Here is an 18,134-nt window from a genome sequence, read left to right on the forward strand (position 1 = left end):
CCGGGTTTCATAGTCCCGCCCCTGCCGCCAGCGGGGGCAGCAGAGAGATTGGGGAATTTTTTTAAAACATTAATATCGCTCTGATTTTTCATCGATGGGAAAAATCCTCCGGTCCAGGAAGGCGGAGGGGGGGCTCTGAGCAAGGTGGCCAAAAATGACGGCCGTAGGTTGTGGCGTTCTCTCGGAAATCACACCACAGCAAAATCACACCACAGCGAGCCAAAAGCGGTCAAGATCAGACTTTTAGTAATATAGTAGAAGATATAGATAGATATATATGAATTATAATCTGATTTCCATACATGAATATACAAAGGTCATGTGCTGCACCTGTTGATCAGAGCCTGGCTGCACTGTGGAATGTAATTTAGCCTAACCTTATTCATACCTAATCTAATTTAAACCAATGTTGCATTCAAGTGTAAGTTAAAAGACTTGCTACAGTATGCAGCAGATTGCACAATTTCAAGCTGAAAAATGCAAAAGCTCCCCACAGGGAGGGGGGGACAACCCCTCCCACATCCTCACCTCCCCCCCCCCCCCCCCTCCTGGTCGTTGGACTTCCTCGCATTTTCTTACACTCAACTCTCACCCAATTTTGGCAGCCCTGCATTTTTAATGCACGTTTTGGTATTACTTTGGTGCTGATAACAAAGATCTTTTCCCTGTTATTTTCAACAATAAGTGCATTTAGTCTCTGCCAATGTGAGTCATTGATTTTGTTACTAATTCTCGTACATACCTTTTTCTTCCCCATCAATCAAGCATAAATGCCATTGGCAGGGCCAACTATCTTTAAAAGTTCCCGAACAGCTCAGAAGTGCTGACCACTAGAAAAAAGTTATTCCTTATGATATTTTCTCGTTTGGAAAAGTAAACGAATGATTGGTAAAGGTGAGAAAGTGGGAGTAGAGGTAGGATGAGGCTTCCTGACCGGGCCGGGCTTAGGGGACCTGGACTTCATCGCCCGCCTTGTCTGTGTAGTGACGTAGGGCGTCTGTTGACCTTTTACCTCGCGAGGCGAGTGGCGGGAGGGGGAGGGTGTAGGAGGCGGCGGCTGGGCAAGGCCGGGCTGGGCCGTGTAGGTGGAGGCGGCAAGGCCGAGCCGGGCCGATCAGAGGAAGCCACGGGATAGCAGCTGCCGGCAAACAACCGGGAAACAAGGCGACATCCGGAGCGGAGTGGGACGAAGAGGAAGGGCCTGATAAAGAGGAACCGGGCAGGAGGAGGGGGAGGCCCGGCGTCGCTGTCGCTGTCGGAAACGGGGAGGAGGAGGGAGGGAGGGAGGGAGGAGGCCCGGCGGCGGCGGCGGCGGTGACAGTGACAGTGGGGACTCTCCGTGTAGGAGCTGCTTCTGGCCCCGGGCTCTAATGTCGAGCCGCACGGCAACTGCTGCTGACTTGGCGGCTTGAAGTTGTGCCGCTGTCCCTGATCCCTGTCTCCGGCAGCCATGGCCGTCTCCTCCTGCTCCACCACCAGCTGCTCCTCATTGTCCGCCGGTCACACAAGCCCCTTGTGCTGTCGGACTCTCTCAGCCTTCATTCTTCTCTTCGTCTTCGCCGGTGAGTATCCAACTTCTCATCTCATCAAATGACAATCTGCAGAGAAAACACAGTTTTTAATTCCTGCCCCACATTAGAAAACGGACACCTACTGTATTTTGGTTATCGTTAACAGCTGTTGACGTCTGATTTGTGTTGAATGTTTACTGCCTTTTAACCCCCGCCCCCATACGTGAATAGTGTACCATCTACATGTACAAAAAGGCGTTTGAAGTTTTAAAGCGCCCGTTAATTTAAGATTGTAACCCTCCGTCAGAAGAGACTGATCTATTGTGGCAGTAAATGGAAATTAGATATTTAATATTGTATCTTCCCTGCGTCTTGATTGTTATGCTGTCGCCTAGCTAAGTTAAGAAGACTAATGTCAGCCCTGCTGTAAAGCAGATGTAAGGGTACATTTAAATAGTCTCCGTTGACTTGTTTGCTTTTTGTAAAGAGAAACTTGAGAATTGGACTCCACGAGGTACCTCCCCCCCCCCCCAAGAGACAACCTGACATCGTGAGCCTGTGGCGTGGGCTGTTGTTAATCTGTATTTCATCATGTAGTATTCTGTACTTAATTATGTTCCCCATACCCTGTGCCGAGCACATGAAAACAGTGGAATATTTTATGTTTAAATTTGGTCCTGTCAAAAATGCTTCTTTTTGCCCTTGTTAGTTTAGGCCGTAACTATATCTGCTTGCTAGCCCCCCTTCTGTAAACTTGTCCAAAACACTGCAATACATGACGTGACTCAACATTTATCGCCCCTCTCCTGATGCTGAATCACAATTGATTTCAATTTCTTCATTGCGACACAGCATAGAAACTGGCCCTTCGGCCCACGCTGACCAGGATGCTCCATCTACACTAATCCCACCTGCCTGTATTTGGCCCATAACCCTCCAAACCTTTTCTATCACTGAACCAGACCAATTGTCTTTTAAATGTCGTTATAGTACCTGCCTTAACCTCCTCTGGCAGCTCGTTCCATATCCACCACCTACTGTGTAGAAAAAGTTGCCCCTTAGAACCTTCTCACCTTAAAAGGTAGACCCCTGGTTCTTCATTTCCCCACTAAGTAAATGCATAGAGTCTTTTACCCAATCTATTAACCATTTCTCAGCCCACTTGCCCAACTGATCAAGATTCTGCTGTATTTTGTGATAACAATCTTCACTATCTACGATACTGCCCACTTTAGTGTTATCTGCAAATTTAATTGTTTCATTTGTTAAAATTATCTCCCTTGTCTTCAAACCCTTCTATGGCTTGGTCCATCCAATTTGAATCCATGCCCAAGCAGCATCGTTTACCTTTTGACATACAAACCTTCAGTTGCCAAGACCCAAACTTCCCTTCTTCTCCCTCTCAACTTCTTGACCGTTTAAAGTGCTTTGTAAAATCTACCTCTTTGATCAAGATTTAGTAGAGCACAACTTTACTGGGATTTAATGTATTTCCTTAATCCAAAGGCGATTCCTATCAGCGATCCCATCATTTCAGTGGAAATGCTCAATTTAGAGAATGGTGTTAAAACAAGTGTTAAAACATAGAACAGTACAGTAACAGGCCCACATTGTCCATGCTGAATATGATACGTTAAAATAATCTCCTCTGCGTGCATATGATCCATATCCCTATATTGCCTTTCTTCTATGTGCCTATACAAAAGCCTTTTAAATGTCACTATTGTATCTGACTCCCCCACCACCCCCAAACTTTGCCCATCTCACCTTAAAGCTATTTTGTCTGGTCTTTGTAATTTCCATCAAAGGAAAAAAGGTTTTGACTGTCTACCTCATTTATAATAATAATTTTAGAAATTTCTATAATTTAATATTTCTATTATCATTTTATATGTTTCTAATATCAGGTTTTTCTCAGCCGCTGACTCTCCAGAGAAAATAATCCAAATTTGTCTTAACCTCTCATAACTAATCCAGGTAGCATTCTGGTAAATCTCTGTACCCTTTTCAAAGCCTCCACATCCTTCCTCCAATGTGGTGCTAGAAATGCACACAATACTACAAATGCGGCCTAACCAATGTCTTATAAAGCTGGAACATCATTTCCTAACTTTTGTTCTCAATGCCCCAACCCATGAAGGTAAACATAACATATGCCTTTCCTACCACTCTATCTATTTGTGTTGTCACTTTAAAGGAGCTATGGACTTGAACCCCAAGATCCTCTGTATGTCATGCTAAGCCGTTACACAAGATCTTGCCATTAATTGTATATTTCCCCTTGCATTTGATGTCACAAAGTGCAACACTTTACATTTACTCAGATTAAATTCCATCTAACATTTCTGTAGCCATTTCTGCACCTGATCTATATCCCTATGTATACTTAGACAATCTTCCTTAATGTCCGCAACTCTACAAATTTTGGTGTCGTCTGTAGACTTACTAACCAACCATCTACATTTACGTCCGAATCAAAAAAAAATCACATGTGGTTAAAGTGCACATTGTCAGATTTTATTAAAGGTCATTTTTATATATTTTTGTTTCACCATGTAGAAATTATAACTGTGTTTATATATAGCTCCCCATTTCAGGGCACCATAATGTTTTGGACACATGGCTTCACAGGTGTTTGTAATTGCTCAGGTATGTTTAATTGGTTCCTTAATGCAAGTATAAGAGCTCTCAGCACCTAGTCTTTCCTCCAGTCTTTCCATCACCTTTGGAAACTTTTATTGCTATTTCTCAACATGAGGACCAAAGTTGTGCCAATGAAAGTCAAATAAGCCATTATGAGTGAGAAACAAGTATAAAACTGTTAGAGACATCAGCCAAACCTTAGGCTTACCAAAATCAACAGTTTGAAACATCATTAAGAAGAAAGAGAGCACTGGTGAGCTAACTAATTGCAAAGGGACTGGCAGGCCAAGGAAGACTTCCACAGCTGATGACAGAAGAAGTCTCTCTATAATAAAGAAAAATCCCCAAACACCTGTCCTACACTTCAGAAACACTCTTCAGGAGTCAGGTGCGGATTTGTCAATGACCACTGTCCGCAGAAGACTTCACGAACAGAAATACAGAGGCTACACTGCAAGATGCAAATCACTGGTTAGCCGTAAAAATAGGATGGCCGGGTTACAGTTTGCCAAGAAGTACTTAAAAGAGCAACCACAGTTGTGGAAAAAAGGACATGGTCAGATGCGACAAAGATTAACTTATATCTGAGCGATGGCAAGAGCAAAGTATGGAGGAGAGAAGGAACTGCCCAAGATCTAAAGTATACCACCTCATCTGTGAAACACGGCGGTGGGGGTGTTATGGCCTGCGCATATATGGCTGCTGAAGGTACTGGCTCACTTATCTTCATTGATGATATTATGCTACTACCGTCAGCAGTTGTGAATTCTGAAGTGTATAGACACATCTTATCTGTTCAAACACATGCCTCAAAACTCATTGGCTAGCGGTTCATTCTACAGCAAGACAATGATCCCAAACATACTGTTAAAGCAACAAAGGAGTTTTTCAAAGCTAAAAAACAGTGAATTCTTGAGTGGCCAAGTCAATCACCCGATCTGAACCCAATTGAGCATGCCTTTTATATGCCGAAGAGAAAACTGAAGGGTACTAGCCCCCAAAATAAGCATAAGCTAAAGATGACTGCAATACAGGCCTGGCAGAGCATCACTAGAGAAGACACCCAGCAACTGGTGATGTCCATGAATCGCAGACTTCAAGCAGTCATTGCATGCAAAGGATATGCAACAAAATACTAAACATGACTACTTTCATTTACATGATATTGCTGTGTCCCTAACATTATGGAGCCCTGAAATTGAGAGACTATGTATAAACACTGCTGTAATTTCTACATGGTGAAACCAAAATGTATAAAAATGGCCTTTATTAAAATCTGACAATGTGCAATTTAACCACATGTGATTTTTTTCTATTATAAATCTCAAATTGTGGATTACAGAGGCAAACAAATAAATGATGGTTCTTTGTCACAAACATTATGGAGGATGTGTGTGTGCGTGTATACATACACCATTTCTGTGGTTATTTTTGCACTTCTCAGAATCTTATCTACATATTTGCTCTTCTCTATTTCCCGGACTCATTGGGCCCTATTTATATATATCACAAACAAGGAAGGTCCCAGCACAGAACCCTGTGGATAGACATAAAAAGCTGGAGTAACTCAGCGGGACAGACAGCATCTCTGGAGAGAATAAATGGGTGATGTTTCATGTCGAGACCCTTCTTCAGACACAATGAAGGGTCTCAACCCGAAACGTCACCCATTCCTACTCTCCAGACATGCTGACTGTCTCACTGAGTTACTCCAGCTTTGTGTCTATCTTTGGTTTAAACCAGTTCCATCCTACACAGATCCTCTGTGAAACTCCACTGGTAGAGGCCTCCAGCCAGAATAAAGGGCCGAAAAATAGGCTGTCGCCACATGGTCGTGGGTGATGCCTGTATTGTCGTGAGCGGTCTCCTCAAGTGTTGTTACTTATTTCTTGTCGCCGCTGGATTTTGAAATGTTCAAAACATCTCGGCGACAGTGGGCTTGACGTTGCACGACTTCTCCTGTCGTAGGTGCTGTCATAGGGATGACACCAGGTGACATTGGTTGTCGCCGGGTCATGACCTCGGTGAATTCCACTGGCGACCACCTACGTCAACTGGCGACAGTTCTGGCATCAAGTGAGGTATTCAGTTGTCTTCATTTGTCGCCGACAGGGTTGTAGCTTGTCATAGTTTGTCGCTGGTGGAGGTAGGTTGACTTCAGGTGTCGTAGGTTGTCGCCTGTGTGGTCGAAGTTTGTCGTAGGTGTGGATGTAGGTGGATGTCCCGATTCGCAAGGAATTGTGTCGCCGGTTGGCGGAGCTTGTCGTAGCTTGACGTCGACTAGGTGGTAGCTTGTCGTGGACATCGTCATGGGGGGGAGGGGGGGGGGGGTGCATTTCCGGCATCATGTCGCCACAGTTCCCTTAACACCCTTCCACACAACCCTCGGTATTCTATGAGTAAGCCCGTTCTGAATCTGAACAATCACGTCATCGTAGATCCAAAACAACTTAATCTTCTGAATCAGCCTACCAAGAGGAACTTTATAAGGATGATTCCTTTGTAAGATTAAAATTTACCTTACTTTTCTACTTTTAGTTATTTGATATAATTTTGAATGTCAGAGACATTTAAGACTGGCTGCCCTTTTAAACAAAAATCTTTGAGTGTTCTGTCCTCAACTTTGTCTCCAGTCAAAGCTCAGCATTTTGGGATGGGATCTCTTCACTTTGCTGTTTGGGACTTACCATTGAGGCTTTGTTAAATCTTGCCAGATCTTTCTTGAGATCAGTTCAACTTTCGTTTTCACTTTCGGGCCAATGAAATGCAGACAAGAAGGGCAAGATATTTCTGTGAATATAAAATAGGGCCCAATGTGTCAGGGAAATACAGAAGTGCAAATATGTAGATTAGATTCTGAGAAGTGCATAAATAACACCACAAATACTAGGGGATTTTAACCACTCTGGTAGGGAATTTTAACCACTCAGATATGAAGTGAAACGGATCAAGTGTGGTTAAAATTTCAGCAGTTTTGCAATGCATTCAAGAGAACCTTTTTAACTATTATGCAGCAAGTTCAACGAGATGGTATGGTATTTATCTTCGAGTAAGGCTATGAACTTGGATAAGTGGGAGACCACACTGGAAGCATTGTTATGCAAATGCACAAAAAGTAAACAAAAGCTCGAATTTTACATTGGGCAAGACTGGTTTTACTACTGAGAAATGATCTGTTAAGATGGGCTATAAGTAGCTACTTGAAAGTAAATGAGTGACAGTGCAATGGAATTGGAGGAGTTGCTGATGATTATCACCAACTATTTTCCAAAGAGAAGGCAAGACCCCATTACCTTCCACCATCTTCCTCCCCTTATCCGAGAGCTCCATCGATGTTGAGTAATTTACAGGACTGAATGGATTTTAAAAAATGAACAGTTATGACAAATATTGAAAGGTCATCACTGCGAAGAAAGAAACAACAGCAAGAGAAGGCCAATCAGCCCATTATGCTGCTGTGCCATTCAATACTCGCTAGAATTTAGAAGATTGAGGGGGGATCTTATAGAAACTTACAAAATTCTTAAGGGGTTGGACAGGCTAGATGCAGGAAGATTGTTCCCAATGTTGGGGAAGTCCAGGAAAAGGGGTCACAGTTTAAGGATAAAGGGAGAATCCTTTAGGACCGAGATGAGAAAAACATTTTTCACACAGAGAGTGGTGAATCTCTGGCACTCCCTGCCACAGAAGGTAGTTGAGGCCAGTTCATTGGCTATATTTAAGAGGGAGTTAGATGTGGCCCTTGTGGCTAAAGGGATCGGGGGGTATGGAGAGAAGGCAGGTACAGGATACCGAGTTGGATGATCAGCCATGATCATATTGAATGGCGGTGCAGGCTCAAAGGGCTGAATGGCCTACTCCTGCACCTATTTTCTATGTTTCTAATAAGATCCCAAGAGCACGGTTGATCTTCCTAAAAGCCACTTTTCTGCACTAAACCCACACCTTCTGATTTCCTTAACATCAAAAAGACTAGAGCATAGAATGTGCAAAGGTGAAATTAAAAAGGCAACAGGAAGGCAAAGATATGTGCGTAAAATCAAGTAAAACTGTTTAGACAAAAAAGAAAAACCTAACAAAATACATAATAAAGCGATTCGTTGTCATATGTCCCAAACAGAACAATGGAATTCTTACTTGGAACATCACAACACAATGTAATATAATAAACATATATTTTATTTTTATATACGCACACACATAAAAACAAACAATTCGTGTAAAAAGACAAAACCAATGCTCCCAATAATAATTAAAAACAATTTTTTTTTAATGTAGTTCAGAGCTTTTGGATTATTTATTTGTTTATTTTAGTAATTGTTTATCTCTAATAGAAGCGTGTGTGTGGCAATATAGATTGCATAGTTTTAAATGGGTGTGATTGTTTGATTGACAGATACAGTATGGAAACAGCGTTTGGGCCACCGAGTCCACGTTGATCACCCATTCATACTAATTCAACGTTATACTTCTTTTGCATCCACTCACCTACACCCTGGGGGCAATTTAGAGAAGCCAAGTAACCTGCAAACACATGTTATGGCCTTTTCATATAGGTGATAAAGTCATTGAGTAATACAGTGTGGAAACAGGCCCTCCGGCGCAACTCGCCCACACCGGCCAACAATGTCCCAGCTACACTAGTCTCACTTGCCTGCGCTTGGTCCATAACCCTCCAAACCTGTCTTATCTATGTACCTGTCTAACTGTTTCTTAAACGATGGGATAATCCCGGCCTTAACTACCTCCTCTGGCAGCTTGTTCCATACACCTATACCACCCTGTGTGTGATAAAATTACCCCTCTGATTCCTATTAAATTATTTCCCCTTCACCTTGAACCTATGTCCTCTGGTCCTCAATTCCCGTACTCTGGGTAAACGACTCGTGCCCGATCTATTCCTCTCATAATTTTGTATAAAATCTCTGCTCATCCTCCTACGCTCCATGGAATAGAGACCCAGCCTACTCAACCTCTCCCTGTAGCTCACACCCTCTAGTCCTGGCACCATCCTCGTAAATCTTTTCTGAACCCTTTTAAGCTTGACAATATCTTTGCCAAACTCAGCAGGTGAGGCAGCATCTATGGATCTATAGATGCTGCCTCACCCGTTGAGTTTCTCCAGCATTTTTTGTCTACTTTCGATTTTTCCAGCATCTGCAGATTCTTTCCTATAACATGAATATTCTAAATGCATTCTCACCACGTCTTATGCAACTGCAACATGACCTCCCAACTTCTATACTCAATACTCTGACTGATGAAGGCCAAAGTGCCAAAAGCCTTTTTGACAACCTTATCTACCTGCGACTCGACCTTCATGGAACCATGCACTTGTACTCCTAGATCCCTCTGCTCTACAATACTACCCAGAGGCCTACCATTTATTGTGTAGTTCCTGCCCTTGTTCAACGTCCCAAAATGCAACACCTCACACTTCTCTGTATTAAATGCCATCAACCATTCCTCCGCCCATTTGGCCAATCGATCAGATCCTGCTGCAATCGTTCACAACCATCTTCACTATCTGCAAAACCACTACCATTTGTATCATCAGCAAACTTGTTCATCTTGCCCTGTATGTTCTCATCCAAATCATTGATGTAGATGACAAACAGTAATGGGCCCAGCACCGAATCCTGTAGCACACCACTAGTCACAGGCCTCCATTCTGAGAAGCAACCTTCCACCATCACCCTCTGCTTCCTTCCATGGAGCCAATTAGCTCCATTCAGCTATCTTTCCTTGAATCCCATGAGCTCTAACCTTCCAGAACAGCCTACCATGCAGCACCTTGTCGAACGCCTTACACAACATCTACAGCTCTGCCTTCATCAACCTTTCTCCTCATGTCTTCAAAAAAAATCAGATGCCATGTACAAAACCATGCTGACTGTCCCTAATCAGCCCTTACCCATCCAAATGCCTGTATATCCTACCCCTCAAAATACTCTCCAGTAACTTACCAACTACAGATGTTCTCACCGGCCTATAGTTCCCAGCATTTTCCCTGCAGCCCTTCTTGAAAAGATGCACAACATTTGCCACCCTCCAATCCTCTGGCACCTTTCCTGTATTTAAGGACGACTCATAAATTTCAACCAGGGCTCCCGCAATTTCCTCTCTAGTTTCCCGCGATGTCCTCGGATATATCTGATCAGGCCCCGGAGACTTGTCTGTCTTCAAACATGACAGTATCTTCAGTACTTCCACGACGGTAACCCTGATTGCTCTCAAGACACTTCCAGTGACTGCTCCAATTTCCTCCATCCTCCTGTCTTTCTCCTCGGTAAATACAGAGGAGAAATACTCATTGAGGACCTTGCCCATCTCCTGTGGCTCCACACAGAGGTGACTGCTTTTTATTCCTGAGAGGTCCCACTCTCTAGTTACCCTTTCCCCCTTATGTATTTATAAAATCTTTTGGGATTGTCTGCAATGCTACCCGCCAGAGCTATCTCCTGGCCCCTTTTTGCCCTTCTGATCTCCTTTTTTAGTTTGCTCCTTAGTTCCCAAAACTCCTCCAGGGATGCACTTGATCCCAGCTGCCTGTACCTGTCCCATGCATCCTTCTTGTTTTTGACTAACGTCTCATTTTCCCTCGTCAGCCAAGCTTCCTTACGTTTTCCTGCTTTGCCCTTCGCTCTAACGGGCACGTACACATCTTGGGCTCTCTTCAGTACATTTTTAAAAACATCCCACTTGGCCGATGTTCCTTTCCCCTCAAATAACCTGCTCCAGTCAACTTGAGCGAGACCTTCTAGGGCTCTCGCTTAACATTTTTTCCCTGTTGCCAGCCGGGCAACCTTGGCAGCTTTTTAGGTTGCCAAATGACAGTTTAGGTGGTCATTTAAGATGGCTTGCATGACGCGTGCGATAATGTGCTCGGACGAAGCGCGTAGTTACCAGTCGGAATTATACTCAATGAAGCATTCACATATTATTTCTGCTTCAAATAAAGTCACAAACTAAACATATTCACCAATCAAGACATGATATATCCCACAATGACATGCAGCAAAATTATAAGACAGTATCTCAACTCTTTTTACACATTGCAATTAATGCAATTTCTATTAGTTCTTTCCACTTCCAAACAAATATGTGGTTGGATTATTCAGCGTATGAATAACCTGTGTCAATAAATCCTGGACCATGGTAACATATACGTACGTATAGTTGTGAATGTTGCTCATTAAATAACTACAGTACTGACACTCCATATTAAGAGCATTGATTTGCCGTTAAAATGAATTCTGTAATAACGTGTCAATGGCAGCAGTGACAATCGAACACTGCGGTTTTAATGTTTCACGTGTTCACAATGTAATTAATCCATCTTTATGGATTAAAACAAATAATGGGAATTAAAACACACCTGATTGCATTCCGTTATCAAACATAGTCAATGTTCGCTCAAGACATTTCCAGGACAATAGGGTCAGGGAGGGGGGTGTGGATAGATGGCGGGAGGGGAGGGGGGGGGGGGGGGTAGACTAAAGTGCTGGAGAAACTCAGCGGGTGAGGCAGCATCTATGGAGCGAAGGAAATAGGCAATTTTTCGGGTCGAGACCCATCTTCAGACTGTTCCCCCCATTCTTCTTGAATGGGAGGATCAGTACAGGATGGATGGGGGGGGGGGGGGGGGGAGATCAGCGCACGATGAATGGGGGGGGGGGGTCTGTGCAGGATGAATGGGAGATCACTGCAGGATGAATGGGGGGGAAGGTGCAGGGTAAATGGAGGGTGGGTCAGTACGGGATGAATGCGTGGATTAGTACAGGATGAATTGGGGGACCAGTGTAGGATGGATGGGGGGGGGGGTGTCAGGAGAATCAATGCGAGGTGGATAGGGTGATCAGCGCAGGATGAATAGATTTGGGGGGGGGGGGGGGAGATGGGGACGGGAGAACAGGGGATGTCAGTGAGGACTGAATAGAGGTGGGAATGGGGATCAGTGCGGGATGGAGAGGAGGGGTCCCAGGGTAAGTGGGGGGGGGGGGTGGAGGGGGCGTATTAGAGAGAGAGAGAGAGAGAGAGAGAGAGAGAGAGAGAGGGGGGGGGGGCGAGGTATGGAGGAAGGAGGGTCAGCGCTCCTCGGACAACATCGCCCCGCTGCCTTGGCCGTTGGGAACTCCTCGCCACCGCCTCCCTCCTCTGCTAGCCAACAGCAAGGTGCGGGGCCGAGCGGTGCAGCTCAAAGATCCTATAGCTATAGTATCTTTGGTGCAGCTGCTTCAGAAGTGTCGGAGCGAATGACGGGTCCCGCACAGCGGCAGCAGCGGCCGCGACAGCGGCTCCTTCCCCACCTCCTCCCGCACCCCGCCCGCCCTGATGAGGACCGCTGCTTGCAAATGCGCTAACGGCACATTCAATACAAACCTTCCACACGCCGAGACCTCCCCCTCCCTCCCTCCTGCCTCGGCGTGCGGGAGGGTTTGTATTGAAAGTGCCGTTAACGGGTTTGCAAGCAGCGGTCGCTATCAGGGCGGGCGGGGTGCGGGAGGAGGAGGAGATGGAGCCGCTGTTCGGGGTCCGTCATTCGCTCCGACCCTTCCTCACCCCGCACCTAGTATCTTTGCCCCGCAATACAGCCGTCACCGCCGACACAAAACGTTGCGTTCCTTTTCTCCAGTGATGCTGCCTGACCCGCGGAGTTACTCCAGTTTTTGTTGTCTGTCTTCGGTACAAACCAGTATCTGGTTGCCAAGCCGGGCAAAATGACTCGGTGTTTGGGTTGCCCAGCGGCGCTTTGAGTGGTCAGTGGCACCCGGGCAACCGTTAATTTCAAGCCCTGCCTTCTCTCATACCCTTAAAGTTGGCCTTACCCCAGTTGAGCATTTAAACATGTGGACCCTCTCCGTCCCGATCCATAAATAACTATCTTAAACCTAATCGAACTGTGGTCACTGGTCCCAAAAGGCTTCTCCACACAAACTTCATTAACTTGCCCTTCCCAATTTCCCCAATACTAGATCCAGTGTTGCCCTCTCACATGTGGGGACCTCTACATACTGTTTAAGAAATCTCTCCTGAACACTTTTGATGAATTGCAACCAATCTAAACCCTTCATGCTACGATTTTCCCAGTCTATATTGGGATAGTTAAAATCCCCTACTTCAACAACCTTATTTGACCTGCAGTTGTCTTCAATCTCCCAGCACATTTGCTCTTCTAATTCCCGTTGACTATTTGGGGGTCTGTAGTACACCCCCAACAAGGTGACCATTCCTTTCTTGTTCCTCGGCTCCACCCATATAGCCTCACTAGACAAACCATCCGTAATGTCACTTCTGAACGTAGCCGTGACATCCTCCTTATCCACCAATGCAACTCCCCCTCCTCTTTTTCCCTCACCCCTGTCTCTCCTGAAGCTCCTGTACCCAGAACATTGAGCTGCCAGTCCTGCCCCTCCCTTAACCAGGTTTCAGTCATGGCTACAATGTTCCAGTCACTCGTACCTATCCACACCCTAAGCTCATCTGCCTTACCCGTCAGGCCCCTTGCATTAAAATGCATGCAGTTTAAACCAACCCTCCTTCCCCGATGTCCGGCTTTGTGCCTATTCTGTCCACTAATCTTTCCCACACCACATTCCATACCAACTTCTAGCCTCTCCTGTGCCTCTGTCCTGCACGAGATCCCACCCCCTGCCAATCTAGTTTAAACCCTCCCGTGTAGCATTAACAAACCTTCCCGCTAGGATGTTGGTCCCCCTCCAGTTTAGGTGCATCCCATCCTTTTTATGCAAGTCACCCCTGCCCCGGAAGAGATCCCAATGATCCAGATATCCAAATCTCTCCCCGTGCACCAACTCCCAAGCCATACATTCCTATCCTCTATCTTCCTATTCTTACCTTCACTAGCACAAGGTATTGGAAGCAATCCTGAGATCACTACCCTGCAGATCTTGCTTTTCAGTCTTCTGCCCAATTCCATAAAATCTTGTTCCAGAACCCTCCTCTTCCGGCCTATATCATTCATGCCAACATGCGCAACAACCTCCGGCTGCTCCAGATGATAAGGAGGAATGTGAAATATTGGAAATAAGACAAAGTCTGGCCAGATTAAGTCGGGTATCATGTTAAAAAATAAATAATTTGCAGGCTTGGATAAAAAATATCCCAGGATCTTAGGAGCAAGGACATAATTCTGGCTCTGATGATCATCTTCGAATCCTCTACTGTTGCTGGAGCTCTGCAAGAAGGCTTGTGTGGTACCATTGTTTAAAAAGGGAGAATGAAATAAAATGGATCATTGCAAGCAAGTCATTGGTGATTCTGGTGGTGGACCAATGATTAGCAGAATCTGATTATTAGCCTTAATCAGCATTTAGAGAGACTGATGTTAATCAAGGAAAGACTGTAAATTTGAAAGGAAAGGTCATGTTATATTAATTTGATTGCATTTTGTTTAGTGGAGCTTGGAAGATGGATTAAAAACATTGATACAGTCTACATGAATTTGTGTTAATTTGTTCAGGGTGTTAGTCTCCAGGTTTGCAAAGGGAAAGTGTCAAAGTGATCTGGGTGAAAGCACAGAGTTATGTCAATGGAAGTTTTATTGATTACAAAGCACTGTGCAGTGTGGTTCTGCAGGGCTCAGTACTAGGTTGCTAATGGGCCTGTCCCACTTAGGTGATTTTTCTGCGGACTGCCAGCGACTGTCAAATTGCCGGCAGTCGCCTGAAAAACCGGCAACTGGAACGGCGACTGCCAGAGTGGAACACACACACACACACACACACACACACACACACACACACACACACACACATCGCTTTCTTCACCAGCCCATTATGCAGGCGGGGGACAGGGCAAGCGGGGGGAGCGCTGTCTAAAAAATTCACACGGTGCAAAGCCAAGGTGAAACAGACACCCACCACGATGAACAGGAAGGTTGGCGCTGTAATTAAGATGGCTAAAGCATAGTGTACGGTAAGTCCTTTAAAAGAGGGTGGGAGGGGGGATAGAAGGGGGGAGAATGAGTGGAGACAACTTTTCAGAAGCCAGAGATACACGGCTGTGAAGCTCGGCGGATATTTAACATTACCGGTCGGTTATCCTTGGTTCTGAAAACTACTGCTTACCTTATTTTTCCCAATGAGCCAATGAAATTCACCAGTCAGCACCAGCTACAATCTACGAGAACCTCCAAGAACCTTTGACCTCCCGGCGACCCACTAGGACCTCCTGGTGACCCACCTATGGCACGAGAATTCTCGCTACTCCCCATGCCGGCTTCATTCTAGTCGCCACTAATTTTTCAACATGGTGAAAAATTCACGGCGACCATAATGAGGCCGCGACTAGTTTCCAGAATGCGGGAACTCCTCACGACCATGAAGGCGACTCCCTGGCAACCACACGCGAACATGTGGTGACTGCAGAGTCTCCTGCTGTTGCCTAAAAAGTCGCCTAAGTGGGACAGGCCAATTACTATGTGTGATTAGGTTTTAATAACTTGGACGTGATTAAGAAGTTTAATACCAAAATTTGCATTATTGTTAAAAGTACGTCTAAACTGCAGAGTGCAAAAGCAGTTATTGGAATTTGCTTTTGGGAATAGTTAGGTAATGTAAATGGAGATAAGGAAAAATGTGAGGGGACTTTCTTCTGAAGCAGACCTTTAGTTTTGAGGATGACTTGCTTCATCGCTAGTTCTGTTGATTTTTAAAGTGGTTTAGGAGGCTGGTGTGAAGTAAGAACAGGCTGTGTAGGAGCACAGTGCTTCTGCCGTTCATCTTTATGCTCCAGAATTTCTCAATATAATTGAGAATATTCCCTATTCATTTTGAATAGTTGTAGGTCAGGGGTTCCCATGACTCGCGTGGATGTGGCACTTTAAAATAGTCTTTGAGGACAGTAGTCTTTGCCTCTGTCTACAGGCTAATCTCTTACAATGATATAGCTTGGTATAATAGTTGTTTTGGAAGTCTCTTGTTACCATGTGGCCTGTCAATCAGCAACAACTGAATGTAATTAGGGTCTCAATTTTGTGGACATTAACCTAAGAAAAGACACTGTCATCAGTTTGCTTATCCTATCGATGGATTTGGAGGGTTTTGCAGAGATGTCATTGGTGGTATCTTTGATGCTTTGATGTGCCTGATATACAGGAAGCAGGGATTAATTTGGACATCCTGAAATTTTTGTTGGGACCAAAGTCTTTGTCTTTGGCAGTGACCATGCTAGTGTACTGAAAGGAAACATGAACTTCTTCATTGATCCCTATCTAATTGAGTGGTGGTTCCCTAGGAGTTGTAAAAGATCCATACTTCCTCATTGGAGTTTCTATTGTCAGCAAGCGGTGTTTAGCAGGCACATACAGGTGGAGGATCAGTGTTTTGCAGATGTTAGGTGAAAGACCCATTATCTCATGCTTCCATGAATGAGTTAATGGCATTAACTCATTCATGGTTATCTTGGCGTCCAATCATGCACATGCCCAAGAAGTGTGTGTGTACAGCAACTATGACTGAAGTTGGGGTTTTGGAGAAGGAATATCATAGATTGGATTCCAGCGTGAAGCTTGTTTGTGAAATGTGGTGTTGAGGCATTGACAAATTCTCATTCAACACCAGTCTGAGCTGAGAATGCATCTATAATGCACCTGTTGATTTAGATCATGATTGCATCCCATTATGAATCAACCATAAGATGAATTCCTGAGATCAACTGAATTTAAGAAGAATGCTTCACTGTTCCCCTTGAAGGGGAGAGACAAAGGATATCAAAAATGCACTGTGGGTTGGTTGAGCAGTTCACAAGGACTATGAAGTTGACTTTTCCTGTGGTCGAGAACAGAAAAACCTGCAATGACAGTTGTCTCCTTTCGCAGAGATATATACATTTACAGTGTTATTTGAGGTCCCACGGTATGCTTTCCTATTCCCAAACATGGGAGGCAAGGTTGTAACTTTGTAAATGAAGTTTAAATTGAAGCCAAACTTTAAAACGTAACATGTGATACTTTGTGCGTCAAGGATTTGTAATTTCTCAGTTTGCATGTGCTTTTTTTCTGACTCATCTTTCAGGAAGGGCTGGCCACAGAAATATGTCATCATCTTAGGTCAGCTTCATGATTGCAAGTAAGTTGGGATCCCAGTTCGTTCACAGCCAACTTCACTGCGCAATGTTAAACAAAACAATGTTAAACAAAGTGCTTATCTTTATTAGCAAAGCAACAGAATATAAGCCCATGCTAGAACTGTTTAATTGCTGATATTTGAATGAACAGTGAGAGCCTGCTGGGTATTGTGGTCCAAATTCACCAATGTTGCTCCACAAAGCATCGTGCATGGGGATTGATGTCATCGTATTTTATTTCAGTTTACGTATTTACTCATTTCATAGCATTCATCAAAATATGATCATTTCAGGAGTTAAAATTTCAGCAGTAAGCGGCGATTGAAGCTCCCGCGTCGGGGCGGTTGAATCTTCTGCAGCTTGGAGCTCCCGAAGTCGGTCTCTAATCAGGGACCACGAGCTCCACGATGTTAAGCCCGCAGGCTCCCACTGTTGGAGCTCCAAGGTCGATCCCCAACAGGGATTGCCCGCTCCACGATGTTAAGTTCCCCAGGCTCTCACGGCTGAAGCTAGCGTTCGATCTCCAGCAGAGGCCGCCAACTCCTCGATGTTAGGCCGCAATGCGCACGATACGAAAAAAATCGCATCTCCGTCGAGGTAAGAGATTTAAAAAGTTTTCCCCACCCCCCCCCACATAAAACAAGCTAAAGAACTCTAAAACATACATTTAACACATACTATTAAAACAACAAAGAAGGAAGGGACAGACAGACTGTTGGCGAGGGAGCCATTGCTAGTGCCACCCGGTGGAATAACAACAAAATACCCGAGTTTGAACCTGACTATGGGTATTGTCTACACAGAGTTTGTATGTTCCCTCTGTGAGCGCATGGGTTTTCTCCGGCAGCTCTGGTTTCTTCCCACATTCCAAAGACATGCAGGTTTGTAGGT

At 44.7% G+C, this 18,134-nt stretch overlaps 1 protein-coding gene across 2 annotated transcripts in view; it reads left to right on the forward strand.

The window, feature by feature from the left end:
• Nucleotides 1-1,042: 1,042 nt before the first annotated feature.
• The window catches only part of lrp12 (LDL receptor related protein 12), a 51,479-nt gene continuing 34,387 nt past the window's right edge, over nucleotides 1,043-18,134 (forward strand). Inside the window, exons 1-2 of one of the 2 annotated variants that reach the window (XM_033018892.1) lie at nucleotides 1,232-1,242; nucleotides 1,288-1,562. In XM_033018892.1, coding sequence (XP_032874783.1) covers nucleotides 1,451-1,562 — 112 coding nt within the window. In that variant the 5' untranslated portion in view covers nucleotides 1,232-1,242; nucleotides 1,288-1,450. Of the gene's footprint in view, nucleotides 1,563-18,134 lie in introns of both variants that reach the window. The other variant, XM_033018891.1, reaches the window with a different exon arrangement.

Source organism: Amblyraja radiata, chromosome 4, assembly GCF_010909765.2.
Source record: "Amblyraja radiata isolate CabotCenter1 chromosome 4, sAmbRad1.1.pri, whole genome shotgun sequence".
Classification (NCBI taxonomy): Eukaryota; Metazoa; Chordata; class Chondrichthyes; order Rajiformes; family Rajidae; genus Amblyraja; species Amblyraja radiata.